Genomic DNA, 25,871 nt, shown 5'->3' on the forward strand with positions numbered 1-25,871 from the left:
AGCAAAGGGCTGGCACCAGACTTGATCACTTTTATTGCCAAAACTGATTATTTCTTCAAATTTAACCAGTTACATTTCATTTAGATATATGCACTTGGACTTGGTTGTGGTGTTGCATGTTTAAGGCTACAGATAGTCTATAGAATGACTTTCTTGAGATAATTCAAATGGAATTACTGACCCTTCATGGCAAGCACCATGTCTTCATATATGTTTGTACTGCACTTAGCACAATACAGCCCCAATCCTGAATGCAATACAATATTATAAGGTTGGTGTAGCTTTTACATTTGTATATTAACAAAAGAGATGATTTTCCAAATTTGATCTATTTGATAAAGTGTCTAATACTTGAGAATTTTCTAATGCATTGTAAACATCAATTACAGATTTCAGTGGTCTTACACTGACTGAAAATCATTGAGATCTTCTAACAGAGAGACTGATATCTTCTTGTGAATCAGCTAAATGTGTGTGACCACAAATCAGCTGAGTCTAACCATGAATATGAGTGATACACAGTTTTTGAAAGTGTCTCGGATAGCTCTTCAACACAAATACCAAATCAACATGGCACCATTTCATTGTTGGACGTGTGGTGAAGAAAAGTAAAAACAAAATGCAAGGAAAAATAATTAAATTAGTTGAGGAAAGATAAATCAATTACTATATTAGACTGACTGAGTGAAGTCTTTAATTTCTAGCCTTCTTGCTTAATTGTTGGTCACTGGTTTACTTTTCCTCCATTTTCCTTTGTTCAGAGACCTATATATCCACTTCTTTATTTAATTTGATATTACGGGTGAAATCCTGGCCACACTGAAGTCAATGGCAAAACTCCCATTTTCTTTGATGGTGCCAGGATTTCACCTAAGATCCCCTCATGCTCATACAGTCATTCCAGTGCTACTCTTTGCCGGCATGTCACAGAATTTCAAAATATGCTGATACAATGTCCCAGAAAATGTGTTATTGCTATTGTTATCAGTCCTAACAGAACCCATGAAACAGCTAAAAAGCAAAGTCTGGGTATTTTTTTTAGTGTAACTTGTTTTATTTACATTCTATACCTTAGTCCTTATAAAGAAGTGGTCAAACTCCATGCAAGTGTAATGCTGACAGACCCTGGTCATCGGCAGGCAGGATCAACTCTGGGACTTCTGGAGTTGAATGCAGGAGCCTCTACTGCATGAGCTAGAAGCCAACTGGCTGTAGAGCAGACTCATTTTATCTCTCTAAGTGGTCTCGATGCCACTAGATGGGACAGAACACCACACCCAGGAGGTATGTGGGCAGGAGTGAAAGTAATATTAAACATTTACTGGTACGGGGGCTCAGCTCTGGGTCTCAGGCAGAAGGGGCGGGGCCTCAGGCAGAAGGGATGGGGCTAGGGGTCAGCCTCCCCCAGCCAGCCCATCTGTGCTGCCTGGCCCGCTCCGGCAGAGATTTAAATTGCTGACCCCAGGGCAGCTGCCCCTTTTGCCCCTCTCCCCCTGTCGTAGCTTTTCTACTCCGATTTGAACCTTAGCGTTCATAACCTGAGAAGCTAGCATGAACCCCTCTAAGCTTAATTACCAGCTCAGATTTGATCTCGCTGCCACCAGCCATAAATTCCAGGGTTTTGCTCCCTCTGGTCTCCCCAAAACCTTCCCTGGAGGGACCCGAAGACTCAGAGACTCTGAGTCTCACCACAAAGGGAAATAACCCACTTCCCTTCCCCCTCTCTCTCCCACCCAGACTTTCCTCTCTGGGCTAACCTGAGAGTATACTGATGCAACTCTTTTACATCACAATACCAAGAAGCATGTCTCCTCTATTCCACAAGAGACAAACCCCAAATACAAGGACACAGAAATGATTCTATCTCTCTTCCCCTCCCACCAGTTCCCTGGTGCTGCAGAGTTCACCCTCATAGATCTAACACAAAGGGAATTCCCCTTCCCCTTCGTTCCTCTAGCCTACCCAGAGAAAACTCAACAAGTCTTAAAAGAAAAGCTTTATATAAGAAGAAAAAAAAACACATGAACATATCTCTGCATCAAGTTGACAATACACAGGGCTATTACTTAAAAGAAAAATATGAATAAACAGATTATTCATAAAAGAGATGCAATTTAAAAATTCCAGGCAATACACACACATGTAAATACAAAACAAAAAACATATAAAAGCCTATTGTTTGCTACCTTTGTACTCACAACTTTGAAAACTGAAGATTAGAAGCTTGAAGATAGAAAGAAGCCTCCCATAGCCGAGAGACAGACAAAAGACACAGACCCAACATTCCCTCCCTGAGTTTTGAAAAAATCCAGTTTCCTGATTGGTCCTCTGGTCAGGTGTTTGGTTCCCTTTGTTAACCCTTTACAGGTGAAAGAAACATTAACCCTTAGCTATCTATTTATGACACCCCCATCAGTAACCCTGCCAGTAGAGTCCCTATCAGCAGGGCCACCAACGGGGGTAGGGTGGAGGTGGCGGTGGCAAAAGGGGCAGTGACATTAAAGTGCTGCTGCAGCAGTGCTTTAAGGAGGGTTCTTTGTCATGGCAGCACTTTAATGTCAGCTGCATACAGGCTAGTACCAGCTTCTTACTAGTATGTTGTACCGGCCCACTTTCACCCCTGTTTGGGGGTTACATACTTCCCCTAGCTGAGGAAGCATAGCTTGAGCTTCAGAGACCTCCTAGTTGAAATCCCGGAATAGCTGCCACTTGTAATGCTGACAGACCCCAGCTGCTGGGCAGGACTGAACCTGGGGCCTTTCAAGCTTAGTGCATGAGCTACTCCTGCATGAGCAAGAAGCCAACTGGCTGCTAGCTAAAGCTGTAGAGAAGACTAATTTTATCTCTCTAAGTGGTCTCAGTGCCACTAGATGGGACAGAACACTACTCCCAGAAGGTGTGTAGGATACACAAACAATTATCTTCTTTAAGGAATCTTTGCCAAAACACACTCCAATGCCTAGTAAGTAACTCTGCCCCTAGAATTGGCTGTATTTATAAAGATTAAGACAGAGTGCAAATTCTCCTGCTGCTTGCATTACAACATTTCTTCAAAGACTGAACAGTGTTTACAGGGTAATAAAAAGAACGTGTACAAGTATGCCTGACTATCCCATCTGGTGACTCCTGCCATAACAAGAAATTACCCAAAGCCCAGTAAATAACAGTTTATAAAAATATTAGAAAACTGTAATTTCTACAGTGTTTAAACAAGACAATTTTCTCTGTATTAAAGAAAGTGTAATTCCTGTGTAGTCCATTCTTCTGAACTGGTGTGACCAGTGAACCATTGATTTTAAATTTAGTAGACATGCCTAGTGATGAATGAATTTGGGATTAAGGTATATCATATAGATTATTCAAATAACTAAACCTCAAATTTCTTTTTGACTGGGGCCCCAATTCTACAATTTAATCCATGCTGGCAGACCCCTTTACAAATCAAGGGATTTGGGCTCCTAAATTATCTAGGTACTTATGAAAACTACAGCCTTACCACATACTTCACTTAGACACTGATTCTTATCTCTACTCTGCCACTGATTTATTGTGAGACTTGGGCAAATTGTTTAACCTCTCTGTACATTAGTTTCCCCACTGTAAAAGGGACAATAATGTTGAACGGTTTCACGAGGTACTGTGAAGCTTAATGCACACATTTTTGCAAAGCCCTTTGTTATCCTTGGCTCATCCTACAGGTTTGGAAAGCACTGGACACATACCAAGTATTCATGTTACTGTACCTTAATTAAGGGCAGATTTTTCATATCCTAAGTTCTTTCCATCACAGATGAATGGCTACCTAATCAAGCACAAAGAAGTTGCAAGCCTAGTTTGGTTTAAAAAAGCCTCCCAAACCTAAAAACATTTACTGTTAGATATACACAAAAGCAAAACGCAATTCACATAAAAGTAGAGGTTCTGTAAATATGAGAAAGACAAACCTTTTCAGAATATTTCTTGACAAGCTCTTGATGGTTCATTTGGGAAGTGGGCAACTGCAGAATATTAATAAAGTACTGGGAGAAAACAATCTGAATATGTTGGTCATGGCTGACCAAAAGTCGCAGGGCATAATATCAAGATTTATTATTTATCTCTAGATATTGATCTTAGTCTGACCTTGTTACTGCAATATTTTCTTTTTCTTTCTTTCTTTCAGTGGCATTCACTGGCACTAACCTTTGACACTGAACCATCCACAGAGATGGACTGAACATTTACCCAGTTGATTTTCTTAGTGGCCAGAAATTAGATTCGAGTAGGCAAAGTGAAATCTAGATAATTGTGCTTAGCATAATCAGGTCCTGGCCCATGGGGGCAAAAAACAGGCAGAGCCAGCCCAGCACCTGGTGGAAAGGCCTATGCAATGGGTGAATTTCCTGGGGGATTATGTTTTTGTAGGGTTCAAAAACTATATTTGTTCAACTTTTTCCTTAGTGATGTGATGGTAGTGATTTTTAAACAGGTGTGCGTATATATATTATATATATATAAAATGGATGACTTACTCAGTTTATTATCACTTTAAACTATGTTACCTTATGGACTTAAAAGTTGATGTATAGACTGCATTGGTATAATTTTAATGGATTTAAAATTTTGATACATGAATCTGAAATATCTTCAGTTCAAACTGATGAAATATAGGAAAATAGATTCATGTCTAAATTTTTTAGATGTGTATTTGTAGGATGTGTCCAAAAAGTTTGTCAGCAGGGCTGGGAAATTGTGATCAGTAGCAGGTAGGAATCTCTTCAATTACCCTGTACTATACCTTCAGTTGGCACCTATAGGAATGAAGTAATGTATTTCATGCTAAATTGAGTTTGTTTTCTGAATGCTTAGAAGCGAGATTAATAAATCAGCATGTCTTTCGGATGGCCAAGGGAAATGTTTTTTCTCGGTTTTAGCATTTCAGAACCTGATTCAGCAAGGGACTTAATCATAGGCTTAAATGCTTTGCTGAAATTAAACATCAACTAGCAATCTATGCAGTCAGAAAAAACTCTTTGTCCCCATTATCCAGACTCTTTGCCCTGGTCTACAGTATGAGTTTAGGTCGAATTTAGCAGCATTAGATCGATTTAACCCTGCATCCGTCCACACAACAAAGCCATTTTTGGTGACTTAAAAGGCTCTTAAAATCAATTTCTGTACTTCTCCCCGATGAGGGGATTAGCGCTGAAATTGACCCTGCTGGGTCAAATTTGGGGTAGTGTGGACTCAGTTGGCCTCCGGGAGCTATCCCAGAGTGCTCCATTGTGACCAATCTGGACAGCACTCTCAACTCAGATGCACTGGCCAGGTAAACAGGAAACGTCCCGTGAACTTTTGAATTTCATTTCCTATTTGGCCACCGTGGTGCCCTGATCAGCACAGGTGACCATGCAGAGCTCATCACAGCACAGGTGAGCATGGAGTCCCAGAATCGTAAAAGAGCTCCGGCATGGACCAAATGGGAGGTACTGGATCTGATCGCTGTATGGGGAGACAAATCTGTGCTATCAGAACTCCATTCTAAAAGACAAAATGATTAAGGGCAGCCAGACACCAGGGCGGTTAGAAGAGCGCAGCAGGGCACGCTGTGCATCAGAAAAGCTTTGAAAACCAGTTTCATGACTGGCCAGGCTACAGTGTGAAAGTTCTGTTTGTTTCTCCTTGATGAAAACCCGCCCCCTTGGTTCACTTGACTTCCCTGTAAGCCAACCGCCCTCCCCTTCCCCTCCCCCCTTTGATCTCTGCTTGCAGAGACAATAAAGTCATTGTTTCAGATTCATGCATTCTTTATTAATTCACCACACAAATCGGGGGATAACTGCCAAGGTAACCCGGGAGGGGTGGGGAAGGAGGGAAGCACAGTGGTGGGGTAGTTGTAGGGGCACCCCCTAGAATGACATGCAGCTCATCATAGAAGCGAGATATTGTATGCCTTGTTAGATGCACTTTACTATGAGTGTACTCAGAGCACACTCCGGAGAGATTAATTTAAGCTAACACAGTTCATTTTTTACATTTTGCTAAAGGTAATCATATTACTGCCACCACTGATATAATTTGCTATGAGAAATCTGAGCATTCTTTAAGTGACATGGAAAAAAAATCACATGGAGATTCACTGGCAAAAGTATGCATAATGGAAACCTACACATAATTCTGGGTCCGTAACTTTGGTTGATGGTATAGAGGTGATCACTTGAGCTTAAAACAGAGCTGGAATGCCCCGAAAGGAACAGAAGTGGAGGGTGAAAGCTTTATTACATATTCTCTAAATGTTCTGGAAATGCATGGACATAAACACTGAATGACTGGTGCTCCATGTTTTTAGGGTTGGGAGATGCCATGGTGGGAGGATAGCAGGACTGGGAAGCAGACACTCTATCCAACATTTTGTCCGCTGACACCAGTTGATTTCTAAGTAGGATGTGGATTGTCTTGGTGTTCAGATACTGGATGAGCAAAGTATAAACCTTAATTAGATAGGGTTCAATAGAGGTTGATTTGATTTTCCCATTAATTCTTGGGCTCCATGGTGTTTGCTGGTTGCACTTGTTATCCCTCCCATAAGAGGAACATGAAGTGGTATATCTGTAAGATTTGACTTTTTAAGCTTTCTGCAATAGAAAATTATTAGTTGTTAAAAGTTTGAGAGACACTTTATTCTCTTCGTAAAAAACTCCGCTCTCATATCCTCAACAGCAGTTATTGACTTTAAGAATCTGCTACCTATACATGTTCAGAACTCCCTCTGACATCAGTAGGAATTCTGTGTATGTAAGAAAAGCAAAGTATGACAGTCAAGTTCTGTAATGTGCAGCTGAAAGAACTGTATTCTTATAATTTACAGTGTACATCAAAGTATGCCAACAAATACATCATAAAATTATAAGTTTTTAAAGCTCTTATGATGGGTACACAGAGAATTTAAATCTGATTTGAAACTTTTAAAAAACATTTTCATATAGTAAAAGTGAAAGATTTCAAACAGCATTCAGTTTAATAAAAGCATTTTTTGGCAATTTGTTACTTTGTATTATTTCCCAAAGACTTGTAGACTTTGAGCAGATGTTATTGAAATGGCATTTAGTCACAGAGGATTGCATTTTTTTTACCATCATTTACTATAAGGGTGAAATCAAGCTTTACTTTATATTTTGACACTTCTGTTTGAATTAAAAAGACAACTCTTTAAGACACTGGAGCTATGTCAGTTCCCACCAACTGAGAATCTGGCCCAAAAATGTCACTTTTTCTATAAGTGATTAATTGCTAAATATAACTTCAGTGATTGGGATCAATGATCTGTAACAGTAACAAGGTACTTAATGGGATTCTCTGAATAACTATAGCCAGTTAATTCCCCCTCTCCCTTTAGGGTAGACATGGTTTTAAAGGCAAGTATTCATGTTATATCATCCCAAGCCTTCTGGTACAATCTAGGAGTTTGTTCTCTATTGTGATTATGGTTTATAATCCATTATCATTATTATCAATAATATGTATTTGTTAAATTCAGTGTGCTAAAGCAAAAGGGATGCTATTTGAAACATTGTTTCTACTTTTCATTTACAGCCTTACCTGAAATCAGACAAAGCCTGACAATGCCGCCAGCAACAACAGCACCACAGTACGCACCCCCAGATGGAGGATGGGGCTGGGTTGTTGTCTTTGGGGCTTTTATCTCCATTGGATTTTCCTATGCATTCCCAAAAGCCATCACAGTGTTCTTCAAGGAAATTCAGGAGATCTTCCACACATCATATAGTGAAATAGCTTGGATATCATCGATTATGTTGGCTGTTATGTATGCAGGAGGTAAGGCATTTGAGAAACTAACAAATGGTATAGCTCTTTAAGGTCTTGTGTAGTCTTAAATAATGTAAAGTTAATTCCTGTTGCCTGCTTGCACACTCGCTCACCATACACTGACTTATCATGGCATAGCTGTAGCTACTCCATTGTTAAGGTTGCATCTATGTTTCCATCATGAACCCAATTATTTCCCCAACCCCTGATCCTTTCTTAAATCTAAAAAGAAATATTAGTCAGGGTTAGGTCTGGAACCAAGATAAAGTTGTTTTACTATATTTGGTCTGTAATTGGACAAAAGATTCTTCCAAAAGACTTCCAACTTTGTCACTTTATAGGCAAAAAAACCTCCAAAAAATCACTCACTCACTCAATCACACTAAAAAACATACACATAAAGGAGGGCAATAAAATTTAGTCGACCTGATAGGTTGGTTTATCTAGTTCAAATGTAGGGCTCAATACTGCAAGGTGCTGAGCACTACAGTGGGGTGCTGAGTGTTCTCACCTGCCAGTGATGCTCAGGCCCTCAAAGAGTTCCCAGTACCAAATATTAGTTGATTGAACTTAAATTTAGAAAATTCTGATAATATTAATATCAAGTTTATGAGGCTAGCTGCCCCTCTGTCCCCCCTGTGGTCTCTCTGAGGGCACTTTCCCTGAGGTGTTAGAACGCTTGCCCTTCCCTGTTTCGGATGGAATCTCATGATTATTCCACTCTTAAACTAAGATCCAGAGTACTCCCCATGTATACCAGCTGCTTATCACCCTGCAAGTCCTACTGGGTTTCAGGCACCTGCATTTCCTCCCTTAGAGAATGGAATGCCCAGTGAATAATATTCCAAGACATCATGTTCTTGAAAACAAAACAAATAACTGTATTTAAGGTTAGAAAAGGTAATTACGCATTAGGAAAAAAAGGACTAAAAATGAAACTTGTATACATGTCTATCTTACCTAAAGTACAACCATCTCATAATGGCAACCAAGGCAAGTTTTGCTTCTTTAGACACCTCTGCTGGTTGCTCTGTCTGAGTATCTCTCTCCACACCCTGGAGAATGTGTTTTTTAAAACTCTGCCTTGCTTTTTCACTCTTTTGGAGGCTTCTTTAAGTGTTAGTGGACTTGCCCCCGCGCCACCCCCCCCAATCAAACTAGTGTTGTAGGCTGTCCAGGGACTAGCTCAGGGTTATCAGGGCCAGTAATTGTGGCATTGTCATTTAATGACAGTGGAAGCTGATATGTGACTATCATAAGACATCTCCTCCTTCAAGTCTGGAATATTCCAGATGGTTCTCTATGGGGAAACACTTAGTCAAAATGTATTTGTCCTGAAAACAGGCCAGTGGCAGATTAAGATATAGTATTCATAATTATTAAAGAGCACCCACATATTTCTCAGAAGTGACACCTGAATAATAATACTCTATGGTAATATGAGGCCCTATACACTTAAAAAGTGATTGCTGGAGACTTTCATTTTTAACAAAGTAAGCTCCTAGTCCTTTTCCTTACATATGTAGATCTCAGAGCCTCTGTCCTGGGATGTTCAGGGGCAGTACTTGGACAGGAGATGGAGTATCATCCTTTGTACCATGCCTATTTTGGGCAGTGCTGGAGGCTCTTATATTAGCCCCTGCTCTTTGCAGAATCTGGGAGGCGTGAAAGTGTCTTAAAGCCATTTTTGCTTTCTTTTCCTCTTAGCTGTGCCTTCTGTGCTGGGCCTCCTCAGGGCATGGAGTCTGTTTTACTGTTTGTAACATGCCCCTCTAATCACTGCAAAGTTTTGTAAAGGCAGATTTGTCCTGCAACCTTAACTGTTTTGTTGCCTGGGATTAATGTTCAGTTTACACAACCATCCATATAATCTCAGTTTGGCCATTAATTATTAGTAGTACAGATGTTAATGATACAGTATTCAACAATGGGAGAGCTCATTTTAGGAGACCACAAAGCAGAAAGAGATTGTTTCTGATACTAAATAAAAAAAAATGGGTAGTATTTCTTGAAATCTTAAAACCATTTTTGCTTTCCTTTCCTCTTAGCTGTGCCTTCTGTGCTGGGCCTCCTCAGGACATGGAGTCTGTTTTACTGTTTGTAACATGCCCCCTAATCACTGCAAAATTTTGTAAAGGCAGATTTGTCCTGCAACCTTAACTAAGTGTTTTGTTGCCTGGGATTAATGTTCAATTTACACAACCATCCATATAATCTCAGTTTGGCCATTAATTATTAGTAGTACAAATGTTAATGATACAGTATTCAACAATGGGAGAGCTCATTTTAGGAGACCACAAAGCAGAAAGAGATTGTTTGTGATACTACCTATTTTTTTTTATTTAGTATTTCTTTAAATCCAGTGGCCAACAACCTGCTAATTTCCCATTCAGTCTAGACTAATCAACATATACCTCAGTCAATGTAAATAACATCAGTACAAGAACACTGTGTAAAGTTATTTTGATGTCTTATTACAATACTAACAGTGGGCAACCCTGCCCAACATAAACTTTCTTTGAAGCCACAGCTACTGTATAACTGTTTCCTAAAAAATAAGCCATTTAGACAATCACTGGCAGAATATGAAATAGGCAAGCCCTAAGAAAAACATTTGAGATGGAAATCATTCTATTGTTTTTCCTCTCTGGATATGGCTATGTTAGCATTCTAGCATTTGATGTATTGTAATCTGAAATAAGCAGGAGGTACAAGCTGCATTGTTTACTATGAAGTGCAATAGGTATACCTAAAATGTTACTGGTACTCTTTGTTCATCATACTGCTAATTGAGGTAACCTGAAAAAAATCTTAAAATCTGACATACTCATTATGGCTTAGCATTTAACCTACTAATCATCTCAGTGGGGTCATTGAGTAAGTTAGAATCTATTCAGAGGTTCTTTGCTTTAGAGGCTGCAGCCTCTTGCAGTAATTAGATGGCATCTGTGTCTCAGTAACAAGATATTAACTTACCTTTCAATATTTGAAAAAAATTGAAACTAATAAAAGGCATCCAGTAAGGAGCTAAAAGAATATTAATTATGTTTATCACTTACTTCATACTTAGAATAAATGGCATTACATTGTAGCAGACCATCTGGCAATCCATATGGTATCTTAGAGTCCTTGTGAATTCCAACAAACAGGTCAAGCACAGTGTTCACCCCATTAGGAGAGCACTAAGCCGAGGTGGCAAATAGTATAAATTAAATCAATATGAAACCCTTTTTCCCCCTCTCAATCCAATATAATGCACACTTGTATGCTTTTAACAATGAGCACATATATTGTTTCTTTTTAGTTAGATAGTTATTTTCTGTTGGTTCAAGTTGATTAAATTGCTAACCCTGAAAACAATATCTTCTGTGTGATCATCATGGTACATGGACAATGGGCAGCCAGTGGCAGTGAGAGCTCCCCATATAGTTCAGCCTGTGCAGTCTGAATCATCCTCTCTGGAGAGGAGCAGTAGTTCAGTCGCCATGGCAACTCATTCTTCTGCCTCTCTTGAGCAGAAACTGTCAATTGTGTTAAATTAAAGGTGATGGTTTTGTGATGGACTCCTGATCACAAGGGACTGAGATTGAGACCACCAAACATTTTACTGGAGGCCAAGACACAGGATGTTGTGGGGTTTATGTGTCAGTGGCTATAATGCAAATTATTTCTATCTATCTACCTACCTTAATATTTATATAACTGTAGATGCATAGATTAAACTTTGCTATTTATTTCATAAATTCACTTATGACTGAAAAAAACAGTAGCAAAGCAGAATCTAATAGCAAAAATATTATTTCCCAAGGAAAATTAACACATAGGGTCAGATATGTCTGGGGTGTACTGAGCTGTCCCATGGAACTGGCTTCATAGTTGTCACGAAGGGCCCTATCAAACTTCTGTTGCTGACAATGAGAATCTTTCCATTGACTTTAATGGGAAGTGGATTGAACCCTAAGAAGGCAATCATTTGGAGGAAGCTTTCTATTTTACTGCAGCCACTTTTTGGCAGTTAATGTAAAAGTAAAAAGTGGCTGCAGTAAAATAGAAAGCTTCCTCCAAATGGTTGCCTTCTTAGGGTTCAATCCACTTCCCATTAAAGTCAATGGAAAGATTCTCATTGTCAGCAACAGAAGTTTGATAGGGCCCTTCGTGACAACTATGAAGCCAGTTCCATGGGACAGCTCAGTACACCCCAGACATATCTGACCCTATGTGTTAATTTTCCTTGGGAAATAATATGTTTGCTATTAGATTCTGCTTTGCTACTGTTTTTTTCAGTCATAAGTTCCATGGTGGCCTAATAATGACTATTTGGGGTTCAGCACAGCAGAATGAAACATTTCTCTCAAAGAAAAGTGTTTTGGTATATTATGGTTGTAATAGAAAAATAAATAAAATTATGGCCATTTCTATGTACAACTTCAAAGTCCCCTTCCATTATTTAATAACTTTTATCAAGAAAACAGACAATACTACTGAGGGTAACAAAATGGTATGACATCTTTATTAATTAAAATATTCTTCCACCCCCACTTCCAGAGGTACTGGCAGTACTTAAAATTAAAAACCCACAAGCTTGATAGAAAGGAATGGCAATAGATTATGGTGTCCTAGCCCAAACCAGAGTGGTGCTAAGTGCCCTTAACTCCCATTATCTCAACTTCTCTTCAAGGTAGTTGAGGGATCAGCATTTAGCAGGACCGAATCCCCTGAAGAGTTCCCATAGTTCAAGGAGAGAAGGATTCATTTCGTTCTAAGTGAAGTAATTTTTCTAAATAGATCATTTAAAAAGAACTTTGTGATCCTTCTGGATGAAAGATGCTATAGAAACAAGTAATAATTGTGACTATTTCACACTAGATAGACTCTGACAGTGGACAAAAAGTACAGTAGTTCACTTTTCTCGTCTCTCTTTTCCTCATGTTTTAATTTATGTAGGTTTTTGGTTACTTATTTTTATATATCATCAAATTCCGAAAGGGTTTGTTCAGATGACAATTCAAATATAACCTACAGACAAGTGCTCATAGTGTCTTTGTCAAATATTAATTGGGAAAATAACTTTTCATATGGTATGTTCAAAATATTTGCAATTTTACCTCAGTGGGTGTTTCAGTGATATTGCTGTGAAGATGAAATGCCATGCTCTATAGAAATGACAGTTTGCAAAATCCATGTAACACAAACAACAGATGGCTGCATTTTTAATTTTTACACTAGCACTACGCCCCCGTGATTTTTCTGTTGATGTACAGAGAGGTTTTTCCTGATTTTTACAGAGGTTAGCACACAAATCTGAGTGAATGTGAAGTAGGTGGTTGAGAAACTTTCCTGTCCTGACCTATATCCCTTGTTGTGAGGGACAAACCTATATTCCTCACCAGAATATGCAAAATGTTGAATTTTAATAACCTAATTTAAAGTATCATTGAAAACAGAACGAATCAACTTTCCAAATGCCTCATGGGCATGAGGGAACAGTTCACATTTAGTTTAAAATATATGTCCAACATCTATGTCAAGTTAATTTGAGACTGCAGATAAAGGAAAGGGAGTCATAATGAGATGGCACAAGAACAGAGAATTGTGAATCTTATTAAGAAACTGAGACAAATACAAGAAAAGAACTTACAAGAGTAACAAAAATAGTATAAACTTACAGTAGCTTAATTTAAAAAAAAAGACTTGCATATTAAAGAAGCTTGAGAAATCTTTCATAGGCTAGCATAATCTCTTCTTCCTATGCCGCTTCCAAGACTTTGCTAATAAGATTGAGGGTGTATTCTGTAGGACAGTTTTCTAGGTACTGGCATAGCAATCCTCCTCCTAAATCCTCACGCTTGCCTAAGGCACAGAAGACACTTATTTAACTGGATGCAGGAAGAAAGATGCAAAAAAAAAAAAGATCTTCACCTGTGACTTTTTGAATGTTGCTGTTTTCAGACTACTCTAAACATGTGGATGAGATCAGTCTACTATTTTTCCTTTCTTGTCAGTCTTCATGTTGGGCTCAGATTCAATAATAATAATTTCTCCCTGGGGTCACCTGAGCTTCCCCTGGGAAGCCAGCCTCACAGTTAGGAATATGCTGCTATGGAGAAAAATACCATCTGATTTCATCTTGTGTTATAATGTTTACCATAATTCTAAATAATTGCTTTAAAAACATTCAAATGTCACAAAACTATACCCCCAGTCTCCTCCACACCCCCAAAATTCTGATAAATGACAATATAATGTATACCATAAAATATGTTTTCAGGTTAAATTCTTTACGTGGCATAAATTATTCAAACCCCTCACATTTACATAATCCATGTAACATGAATGATTTTATCATTCAGCAGGGCAATTATTTTAATCTCTAACCAGTTTTACTTGCTTAATCATTTTCTTTTAAGCTGGGCACTTATATCAGCAAAGCGCTAATACTACCAGTGTTTCTATCCAAAAATAAAGATTCTTTATTCCTGTCCCAAGTTTTTCTGAGTAACGAGTCACTGAAAAAACAATAATAAATAGAATACACCATAAAGTACAGTCTCTGAGGGACTAAAACCTTTCGTTTGTTTAAGATAGTTATCAAGGGACCAATTTTGTCCTTTGATATGTGCATTCGACTTGTAAAGCATGCTTACTTTGTGTGTACTAATAATATTGGATTAGTTCCCACATAGTTCATCATATCAAGGATCATACGATGCTTTTACTTATGATAAGTGTGTCATGGGACTCAAAAGGTCAAGAAACAATGGTGTAGCACATATGGAATCCTGAGATACTTAGGCAGACACCCAAGAAAGTACCATGAGGAAGGAAAAGTCTATCTAGTCCTGCTGAGTATACCATTGTAATCATATTACCACACTAAATGAAATAATAAACTTAATGTTTTACAATGTACCTATTATAAAGCATAACTATTCCATTGTTTGGGAATCAGAAAAATATTTGCCTGTTTATTTTTGAAGTGTATATTCCAGTGGAACAAAGTTGAATGGAGACTCATTTGTGTGATATTTCCAAGTCAGAATTAAATATCTGTTATTGTTCAGAAGAATCCTACTGTAGTTCATAAATATGTATGGTTGATAGTGGAAAGAAGTAGATCATGGACTTATTAGCAAGAGATGGGTACTTATCCTGAGGGAACTCCAAAATACAAACAATGAGACAGTGTTGACCTTCCTTCTGAGGCTAATGTATCAGTTAATTTAATTAACTAGTTTTCAAGCTCTGTGGGGAGATCACATGCAATATCTACTGCAAAAGGTTTCTCTTTTCAATCAAAACCTTCTTGTGTCATTTGTTTAGTACTCTGTCAATTTTAAATTCACCTTTGGCAAACGATCAATTATAACTGCATATTTAAAAGGAAATTGTGCATTTTTTGTTTCCTCTCAGAATTTCAGGAGTAACAGGGAACATGGCCAGTCTGTTGTTCTCCCCTCCTGCACACACACAAGTTTTGACAAAGTATTTTTTTTCCAAAGTCAAAAACCAGTGAAGCAGTTGCATTACATCTTTTCACTAAGTTTATTCAGAGGAGGAAATATTTCTTCTAGCTATACTAACTTTGACAACAGATCAAAGAATGTGATTAAATAAATGTCTTTGTTGCGAAAAAAGATGTTGACTTAATTCTAACTCCCCTTGCAACAGTTTCCCTCTTGATAACTTCTGTGAGCAATCTGTATAAAACTTTGAAGTGATTATAATCAAATGCATTGATTTTACAAAATTTACAGTTTAATTGTTCTCTTTAAGTTCCTGCTATTATGATGATTTATATTACACTACCAATAGAGACCCCAATTGGTATCAGGGCCTCATTGTGCTAGGTGCTGTACACTAAAAGACAGTCCCATCCCCAAAGACCTTACAATCTAAGTATGTCAAGACAGACAGTGGGGTAGAAAGGAAGTATTATTATATCCATTTTACAGATAGGGAACTGAGAGACAGAGAGATTAAATGAGGTGTCTAAGGTGCCACAGGAAATCTGTGGTAGAACAGTGGTTTAACCCAAATCTCCTGAGTCACAAAGTTTTGTCAACATAGCTACCTCAGTTGGGGATATGATGAGATGTGATCTGTGACTGACAGAGATGTGCTGGAAAAAGCCCTTTGGGTAGAGGCTGTTATACTGGTAAAACTGTACTTTTGCCGGTATAGCTTATTTTGGTTGGGGAGCTGGAATAAACTATAGCAGCACAAGTGCAGCTTTGGTAGTATAAGCTGTATCTACCCTAAGAGCACTTTGCTGGTACAGCATATGAGAAAAGCTATACTGGTAAAGCTTTCCAAGTGTAGACCTGACTCTGGTCTAGTACTTTATCTAGAAGACCAATTTTTCTCACTGTGAAGTTCTGCGCACATTGTTAGCAGGCAGAGCTTCTGGTGAGCTAAACAATAAACCCATATAGAATTTGATCTACATTTTGTATCCTGAATATCATTTCACAATGTTTCTCTGTCAATGCTACAGCTTTATCAATTGTGAGACCAGTTGTGGTGCCATTACAATTTGCTAGAGCTCATAAAGTTACCCATTTATATACATTCTTTTTGCTGAAGTTGTTTACTAGCAGTTGTTCTTTACAAATATAATTTCCCTTAACATAACTTGCCTAAATCACATCATCCACTAAATACTATCTCAACTGGACATATCTGCTGATTAATCCAAATGAACTGCCAAGTCTGCACTCTTTTGTAGTTGATTAATCAAGTGAAGCTTGAAATCTGTGGAACTGTCATCAGTTCTTCTGCTTACTATGTGCTTTAAAAGTTGAATATACTTCAGTTTCTTTGCAGCAGTGTCCTCAGGCATTTCCCTATAAGAGTCAGTATCAGCTGGCCATATTAACTCTTTGCTGATGGCATGAGGCACCTTACATTTTGCAGTTCTGTGTGATGCCTTCTTTGACTTTCCAGAAACAGAGATGGATTGAGTGAGCATTTTCTTCTTTTATAAGACTAAGTTTTTAACCTCTGTAGAAATACTAATTTGACTTGGATTTTATCTCCACCCTGTATGCTAGAATGTGTTTAGCCCTTAAGCATGTTAACAATAGGGGAAGGCATAATGAATTTCCTTACCTTTCACAGTCTGCATAGGAGCAAGACAGCATAGTCTCTGTGAACAGGGGAGCACAGGGATTGCTCCCTGTTTTCCCAGGGGCACACATTACCCTAAATGATTAGGGAGAAAGTGGCACAACCCTTATGCCATGGCCTGCTGGGCAGGATTGGCACAAGTGAGAGAACGAGCTTGAAGGGGTGTAGTTGTGGGTGTGCCCTCCCCAGGTGTAGGGAAAATCAAGGAAGAATTTTGTCTCCTGGAGGTAGAATCCCTCCCTGAACTTCTCCCAGGGTAGTTTTCCTTTGAACTAGTCCTTCAGTTCAGAGGAAATTTTCCCCAGGCTCTGGGCTCCACAGGGGTCCCCATGAGAATTTTTCGGGGGCCCTAGAGCAGGGTCCTTCATTCGCTCCAGGGGCCATGGAAAACTCTCATGGGGCCTAGGCCCCCAGAGCTTCTTCTGCTCTGGGTCTTCAGTGGTAATTCAGCATGGGGTCCTTCTGCTCTGGGACCTGCTGCCGAAGTGCCCCGAAGACCTGCGGCGGGGGGGTCTTTCCGCCCCAGGACCCGCTGCCGAAGACCCCAGGCCCCCTGAATCCTCTGGGTGGCCCTGTGGTGAAGGACTTAAAGGAAGTGTTTGTTAAAAGAGCAGAATGGGGGACAGAGGATGGGGGTGGGGCACCTATGACTGGCACGGCCGGCAGCCAACCGTCCTTTTCTTTATAGCCCACTTTAACCCTCATTTGAGGGATGGGGATGGTAAAGTCCTAGCAATGAGTTGGCTGGGGATCAGAATAGAAGAAGAGGATGCTGGTGGAAGCCCCCAGGTTGATATTGAAATGATCATGGAGTTACATGCACTGTACACTTTTATCCGCCAGGTAGTCCCAGACATCTAATAATAAAGTTGCAGCCTGATGAAACCATGTCCACTGTCTCCTATCCTTTCAGTATAGCCAGTCAATGCTATTTTTTTTACATTTTCAATTAAATAAAACTACCTTAAATGTTCTGAGTATATAAGACAAAAAGTTTAACCATTCTTGTGTGTTTAAAATTAACTCATTTACTAAACAAAGGAAGTATTATCTGTAGTTAGTGAAGGAAATTGATTGTTTCTGGTCACTATGTCCAAGAGGATTCAGGGAGTCCAGGGTCTTCAGCGGCGGGAGCCCCTTGCTACCAAATTGCCGCTGAAGACCCAGCACTTCGGCAGTGGGTGCCGGGGCGGAAGGACCCCCCGCTGTGGGTCTTCGGGGTACTTCGGCGGCAGGTCCCGGAGCAGAAGGGCCCCCTGTCACCAAATCACTGCCGAAGACCCAGAGCGGAAGAAGCTGTGGGGGCCCAGGCCCCGCGAGAGTTTTCCGGGGCCCCTGGAATGAATGAAGGACCCTGCTCCAGGGCCCCCGAAAAACTCGTGGGGGCCCCTGTGAGGCCTGGGGCAAATTGCCCCACTTTCCCCCGCCCCCAGGTGGGCCTGCTTTACCAAGCTATTTATCTGATCACTGTATGTCTTCCCTATGGAGTACCTGCATTGGACATCAATCCCATGCTTACATAATGAATGCTCACCATAACAAAGCCCCCTTGAACCTGCTGTGAGGAAGATGAAACTGCCCCTCCCCCTCCCCCCCCGACTCCAACTTGGCCAATCTGATGGTGAGGGAAAAATTCCTTCCCAGCAACCCAAGAAAGGAGCGGTTTGTATAATGCTCACAGCAGGTCCTGACTAACCTGGCATTTTGCCACTTCCAAGGGCAGAGAGAGTGGGTGCTGCTCCATGTGGTCTGGGGAAATGGGGGCTTCTCCTGCCAGGCTCACCCTTTATCAGCTCCACAGGCCTTCCAGTCCCTGGGAGATGTTAGCTTCGCGACACTGACACACTATACGTTTGAAGCATCTTCTGTGTCTCTCTCTTACCCCCCAGCTGTAAAGCACTATATCCCTTCCCCCAGCAAGCCGGACAATGGACCGCCCCCACTTAAGATGTGAGGCAGTTATTTTAATATTTTTAAATTATATTTTAATTTCCATCCAAATAGAGCTTTACACAAATTATAAATAAAAGATTAATCATCATCTAGGAAATAAGAGATATATTGTTCACCATTTTCTACATAATAAAGAATGTAAACATTAAGAATCTGAATAAATGTAAGTTAAGCTATATAATTCCACAGATAAACATATGTGGATATACAGTATTCTCCTGGTTAACAAAAAGAAGCACCTAATTTATTTTAAAGGCTATATTTAATTGCAATTCGATATGTTTTAATGGTTACCAGGTAAAGAAACAATCTTTCTTTAGAAAATAAAAAGTACAAATGCAAAACACAATTAAAATTGATAATTTTAATCAAGGTTTCCTGCTTGCTGATTTAAATCATGATTAAAATTGGTGCCTTAAATTGCTTTGATGCAGACTGTGTCTGCGCTTATAAGTTTACAGCAGCACAATCCATTTCCCATTCCCCTTGGGGAGCAGGGGAAGCTGCCCTGGGCTTCTTGTCCCAAGGGAATGGAGTCTAACGCAGGCCCCCGGCTGAGAGCAGGGTATGGCCACCCGTGTTTTTCATCCTGGCTCCCAGCTGGGATCACTGGCTGCCTGGGCTTCTTGCCCTGGCTTCTAGCTGGGAGCGGAGTCCATTCTCCCCTGGCTCACAGCTGAGAGCGGGGTCCAGTTGCCCAGCTCTCCAGAGGAGCGAAGGGCAGCTGAGCTCTAGCTTCCCAGCTTTCTTGTCAATTTCACTGCAGGAGCCAGTACATTGACAAGACAGCCAACTGCCGATGTAAGGGATGCAGTGTCTACACAGACACTGTGTCAGCCTAACTACACCGACATAAGCCTTATGCCTCTTGTGGAGCTGGCTTCATTATGTTGGGGTAGTAGGGCACTGACATCTCCCAGAGAAAGGCTGTAGTGTAGACACTGATACTGACGTAAAGTTGCTTTATGTTGACCTAACTGTGTAGTGTAGACCAGCCCTTAGTGTCTTCAGGATCAGGGTCTTAAACCAGTTTAGCTTCAGTGGCCTACTTCCCTTAGGCACTCTTGAAATCCCATCTTTAATTGTTACTTACTTGCACTTGTTAAATGAAGTAACATGAAATTATATATGAAGTATTAATCATCTCTCTCCAAAGCAAAATATAAATAAATAAAATAGAGAGAATTAACAGCTAAGATGTACAGTATTTGAGCAAAGATTGAACTCCTTCTTTAGATAACCACTTGCCTAAGCTCTTAATGAAACCTATTGCTACTAAACATATCTCTGCTTCTTATTTTGCTCCCATTTATGTGGGTCTTAAGTCTTGAAAGGAAATGATCTTTTCCAAGTAAAATGTACTTTACAATTTTAAATCTTTATATTATCTAATGGGATTGCTCACCATCGCCTTTTTCTTTCAGCACTGTGTTATAAAACAATGCATTTTATCATTATGATTTAGAAGGAAGAGAAAAATCCTGCTCTGCATGCATTGGGGTTCAACCTCAGCCAATAAGGCACTGTGTCACCGCCTGCCCTGCAACTCTGGGTGCCTTAAAGGCTATGCTGCTGCTGCGGCTCCATGACTCAACATCTTGATATGAGGAATTTTGTCTTATATACGCAACTATACTTCTCCCACTCAGAAAAAAAAGTTTCCCAATTTTTCACGCTTGCTATCTGGGCACCCTAGCTGCGGCTCACAAAGCTGATACCAATAGACCATATACAAGCATGCAGGTCACACCCTGGCTTCCACAGCCCTGGTCCTTTTTGCAGAGTGAGCCCAACATCCTCCAAGTCCTGAATATCCCCCAAACTGTCTGTGCTGTAGTGTCCAGCCCTCTTGCTGAGCACTTACAGAAGTTATTAAGTTCACTGCTCCCTTAAAGGAACAGGACCCAGCAGCTCATTACCTTGAGTGAGGTTAACAAACACTCTATTTTAATCAAAACACTGAATTAGTTTATAGTAATAGTAAAATAAGTTTACTAAACAAAAAGTCATAGGTTTAAGTGATACCAAGCATAAGGAATAAAAATAAAAAGGGTTATAAACAAACAGAAGTAAAAGTATGCTTCTAACACAAAAACAATTTTCAAAAGTTACAATCTTCGTCTAAGCAGGTTTCTCATATATATCCAGTTTCCAGAGACTTCAGCCCCCTTGCACGAAAGGCCCACCATTCTCTGATTTCAAGAATTCTGACCCCTTTAATCCTTCAAGTGATGGATGCTAGAATGGTTTCTGTCCTTGCTTATATTTCCCAAAGGTCTATGACTTTGCTTCAGGAGACAGGAAGGTTACCTAGAGCTGCAGATTCCGTCGTCTGTCAAGATTGTTAAGCAGTCATTTTTCCCCATTTGCTCGTCTGATGGCTTTGTTTACTTTGCATGTAAACATGATTTTCTTTGGCTTTGGTCATCCCTTGCTTAATTTACATAGGAGATACATTCAAGCAGATGAAAACACATTCCTTTGTCTGGAAGAGGTGTGGCTTAGGCACTGCTTATGAAATACATTTTAAGAACGTTTTAAGTGCATATCTAAAAAGTGCTTATTTTTATTCTGGATTATCACACACACATCATGCAAGAATATTAATAATCAGTGAGTTATTAGTTTTCCAATGATCTATTACATCCCATCTTTTGAGTCTATATCATGACAGCAGTGTGCCAGCTGGCATTGTGGTGCCTTTAGGGTCACACCCACCTTCTTAATAAAAACCAGGAAACTTCAGAACTGTTACTTAAAAAAAGAGAGAGCAGTATTTAAGGATCTTTAGTTAAATATAAAAGTCTCCCTCTATAGAATTTATTGCAAACTTACTTCTTAACATTATAGTTCAATAAAGAAACACTTATCTGATTAACTATTGCCAGGAGTCCATGTTACTTCTAATCTTTGAGTCTGAGGTCTTTAAAAAAGTGCCCCGGAGATATACAATTGGAATTGGAGGACACTCTACAGCTCAGCTTTAAGAAATCTGAGTCTCAGGGTATGGCTACACTTGAAATTTCAAAGCTCTGCCACGGCAGCGCTTTGAAGTGCGAGTGTGGTCACAGCGCCAGCGCTGGGAGAGAGCTCTCCCACAGCTGCACGTACTCCACATCTTCTACGGGTGTAGCTTGCAGCACTGGGAGCCGCGCTCCCAGCGCTGCTGCACTGTTTACACTGAGGCTTTACAGTGCTGTATCTTGCAGCACGCAGGGGGGTGTTTTTTTCATACCCCTGAGTGCGAAACTTGTAGCGCTGTAAAGCACCAGTGTAGCCATGGCCTGATTCTCTTCTTCCTTACATAGGTGTAGAGACAAAAGTAACTCTATTGACTCCCTGGAGCCACACTGTGCAAAAGTGGTGCAAGTTAGAGGAGAATCAGGCCTCTTGACTGTAGTGAATTATTCTACTCACGTGCTGAGGTGGGACAGTAATCTGGTGTGATAAACCAAGGCTGGTAGTGATCTAAAAGTACATGACTCAAACAAAAAGGCAAAACAATATTAGAGCAGGTGGGAGTAAAGGGCTTCTGCAAAATTTTTGATGAAAACATGTTTTGTTGTTATAGAATTTTTCAGAGGAGCATTTAGACAGCAAATGTGAAAAATCAGGATGGGGTGGGTGGTAATAGGAGCTTATATAAGGAAAAAGACCCCAAAATCGGGACTGTCCCTATAAAATCAAGACATCTGGTCACCCTAGGAGCATTTCAACTTTTTTCAAAAAACAGTTTTCTATAAAAACCAAAATATTTTGTCCCAAAGTTTCCAAAGTCCAGAAACATTCAGTGTCCAGCAGAAAATTGTTGGGTTCTCCAATGAAAACAAAATAATTTTTTTCAAGGAAAGCAGACACTTCCTGCAAAAAAAAAAAAAAGTGGTGAAAGAGTTTTGAATTTTTGATCAGCCCTAATTAGCATGTTTATCCATCACTTGAGCCATTACAAACTCCTTGTGAAGTCAGTGGGACTTGTGCATGTCTTTGAACACAGAATTTGGTTCACATCTTATTTAGAAGCTGTTAAGTTGTACATTGGTATAACTCCATTGATTTCAATGAATTTTCACCAGCCAAGGAATATCAACTATCTCCTCATCAAAAACACCAAAACTGTGTTCACTACTTTATAAGACCCAGCTTCTCCTCTCATGAATCAGGGAGAGTGCTGCTTCCAGAACAGAGATAAATGTGGAGGTGGGCATATAGCTTTAGGCACATCACTCTCTGTGTCTTGTGTAAAACAGGGATAATACTTACTTTGCCGGAGTTGTAAGAATAAATACAAGAACTGGTAAAGAATTTTCTGACACAGTGATTTTTTAACAAAAAATTCAGTTTCCACAAATTTTTAAAAAAATAGATTTTGCTAAAAATATTGGTTTTCTGTCATGTAAATCCAAATAAAACATTTCATTTCAGGTTGTTCAACCCCAAATGAAAACATTTTAGTTTGTTGACATGACATGAAATGCTTCATCATGAGTTGTTTCAACATTAAATTGCATTTCCCTATCAGGCATGCATTGCCTTGTAGGAGTCGTAGTTCAAAAACCAATTCTCTCCTATGGACTGGGCTCCCTGGAGGACTCTTATAATACAACAAAGGGACTTCCCTTTCACTGAGCTGTGTCATGTATCATGGGGGTCATCTGAGTCTGGTTGCTTTATGACTGCTGTAGTCCTGCTACAGAACCTCTTTAGAGGAAACTGTGAGCATCAGGCTTCCAAACTACAACTACCATAAGACAATATGGAAATGGAAATTGAAACAAAACATTTCAAATAATTTCAGCAAACCAAAATGAAATGTTGATTTTGCAAATGTCAGAATGTTTCATTTCAAATGAAAATGTTGAAACAAAATCTATTTTTTTAAAATTTTCATTCCATCAATAATTTTGAAATTTCAACTTTTCATCCTAATTTAGAATGAAAACAAATGTTGAAATGTCAGAATTCCTGCAGGACAAAAAATCCAAAATTCATTCACCTCTAATACGTGTGTTTAAATATTGCAAAATACTCAAATAATACAGCGATGGGGGCCATATAATTCACAATAGTTAGATGGCAAAACAGCTTCCACTATATCCTCTGTTTTCCTGAGTAAGTTGGCTGTTCAAGGGACAGAGAAATTAAAATTTTCACTCTGTATGGGCTGTAAAGTTACAGCAGAGCCATTTCTCAGACACTAATAAAGAGTCAAGGTTTCAGTAACCTTTATGGCAGTTGTGACCACTGTGCAGAGGAGTTTAGGCACTAGCAGAACATTAGTCATGAAACACGATTCTTTTGTTCTGGAATCATAGCTTTCTGTCTTGTTCCTTGAAACTCAGTCTGAACGCCACAAAACTTTTGCCTGCTAATTAACTATACAGAAAAGTACTTTGTCCCACTAAACAACTAAATCCACAATGTGTGGGCTAGATTCTCCAGTTTTGCATCTTGCGTCATCATTTACACAAGTACAAAGTGTACACAAAGATGTACACCATTGCCATTCTGATTAGTAACTTCGTACATTCACTTTTCACGGCTGTAAATAATGACTCAAGTGCAAGACAGTGGAGATTCAGGCCCTGTGACCACTGAGAAAGCAGAGTTTATCTAGGATTAAAGGAAAATGGCAAAATACAAACCTGTTGCTACATGCTATAAAAATTTAAGTGGCAAACTGTTCAGGTACATACATCAGTTAGATCAGCCAGGTTACTGTCTAATCATTCCTCATTGAGACATTAATTCATACTAGAGAATCATAGTTCTTCCTAAAGGAAGAAAATCATTCATTTACTAGTAAACCTAAATAATATTCTCATTACAAGCACACATTCTAAATTCTTGCAGAAGCTGGTATATTTCATTCGATCACTTTAATGTGATCTGGCTGAAGAATATCAACATAACTCCTCAAATGAAAGGTGGTTTTGGTAATGTATGATGTCTAGGCAGCATTTGTAACATAAATCATGAGACGCCGGTAGTTTAATGGCCATTAATTTATTTTGAACTTGTGATGCATTGCAATCATTAAAAGTGAGCTACTTTACATTAGCTCAAGGAGAATAAGGTTTCTGCCAGTGGTGTGTTATTTCTTGACGCCAGTTAAGAAAATATGTTTCAAAGGCCAAGTAAATTCTGCCACTAACCGCAGTAAGATGGCACTTGGTCACCATAGGTGCTGGAACTAGAGGTGTGGGGGGTGCTGCAGTACTCCCTGGCTTGAAGTTGTTTACATTATATGCAGGGTTTACAGTTTGGTTCAATGGCTCTCAGCACTCCACTGTAAAAATTGTTCCAGGACCCCTGTTGATCAATAATTCTTTCCAGCAAAGTTCACCTGTTTCCCTACTCACACGAGCAAATTTCATCTATATATTTTTGTTAATATTCAGAAGAGCCTGAGTATGGTTCTCTATGCTCCATTGCTCTATGGGGGGAAAACACACCACTGATTATCACCACCCTTCTAGTCCATGCAAAACTCAAGTGCTAAACATACCATTTTTTGGCTCTCTCTCTTGCCCTGTCACCTTCACTGTCTCATCCTCTTCTAGTGCATCAATTTCAGGCTTTTACTCTTCACTTTTCATAACTCTAACCCTCCCTATTTTGCCACTTTATGGTAATATATATTTTTTTTTATCAAGGACAACATATTTTCCTCACAGAAAAAAAGTCAAAATAGCTTCTGTTGGCTCTGCAGCACATGGGCAATGAATAAATTCAGCTAATCCAGAGAAGAAACACTATGTGAGTTCAGCCACGTAACAACCCCCAACAAATCCAGCTCGAAGCTGGAAATCACACCATGAAAAGCTCCACTGACATTTTTGCTGAAATCTAGGAAGTGTGCATAACTTTGACAAAATGCTGACTTGAAAAATTCCAAAGGCAAAGTTGCATTTTCATGGAAACACAATGTAATGGCCTCCTGGGAACATCCTCTCCATATACATGGTTAGGACCATACATGCTGGGAT

The 25,871-nt window shown here is 39.5% G+C and overlaps 1 protein-coding gene across 1 annotated transcript in view; it reads left to right on the top strand.

Moving 5' to 3' along the window:
* SLC16A7 (solute carrier family 16 member 7) overlaps positions 1-25,871 on the top strand; it is a 94,437-nt gene that overhangs the window by 21,727 nt on the left and 46,839 nt on the right. Inside the window, exon 2 of the mRNA XM_032805182.2 lies at positions 7,573-7,815. Coding sequence (XP_032661073.1) covers positions 7,602-7,815 — 214 coding nt within the window. The 5' untranslated portion in view covers positions 7,573-7,601. The remainder of the gene's footprint in view (positions 1-7,572; positions 7,816-25,871) is intronic.

The sequence above is a fragment of the Chelonoidis abingdonii genome, chromosome 1 (genome assembly GCF_003597395.2).
Source record: "Chelonoidis abingdonii isolate Lonesome George chromosome 1, CheloAbing_2.0, whole genome shotgun sequence".
NCBI classification, from domain to species: domain Eukaryota; kingdom Metazoa; phylum Chordata; order Testudines; family Testudinidae; genus Chelonoidis; species Chelonoidis abingdonii.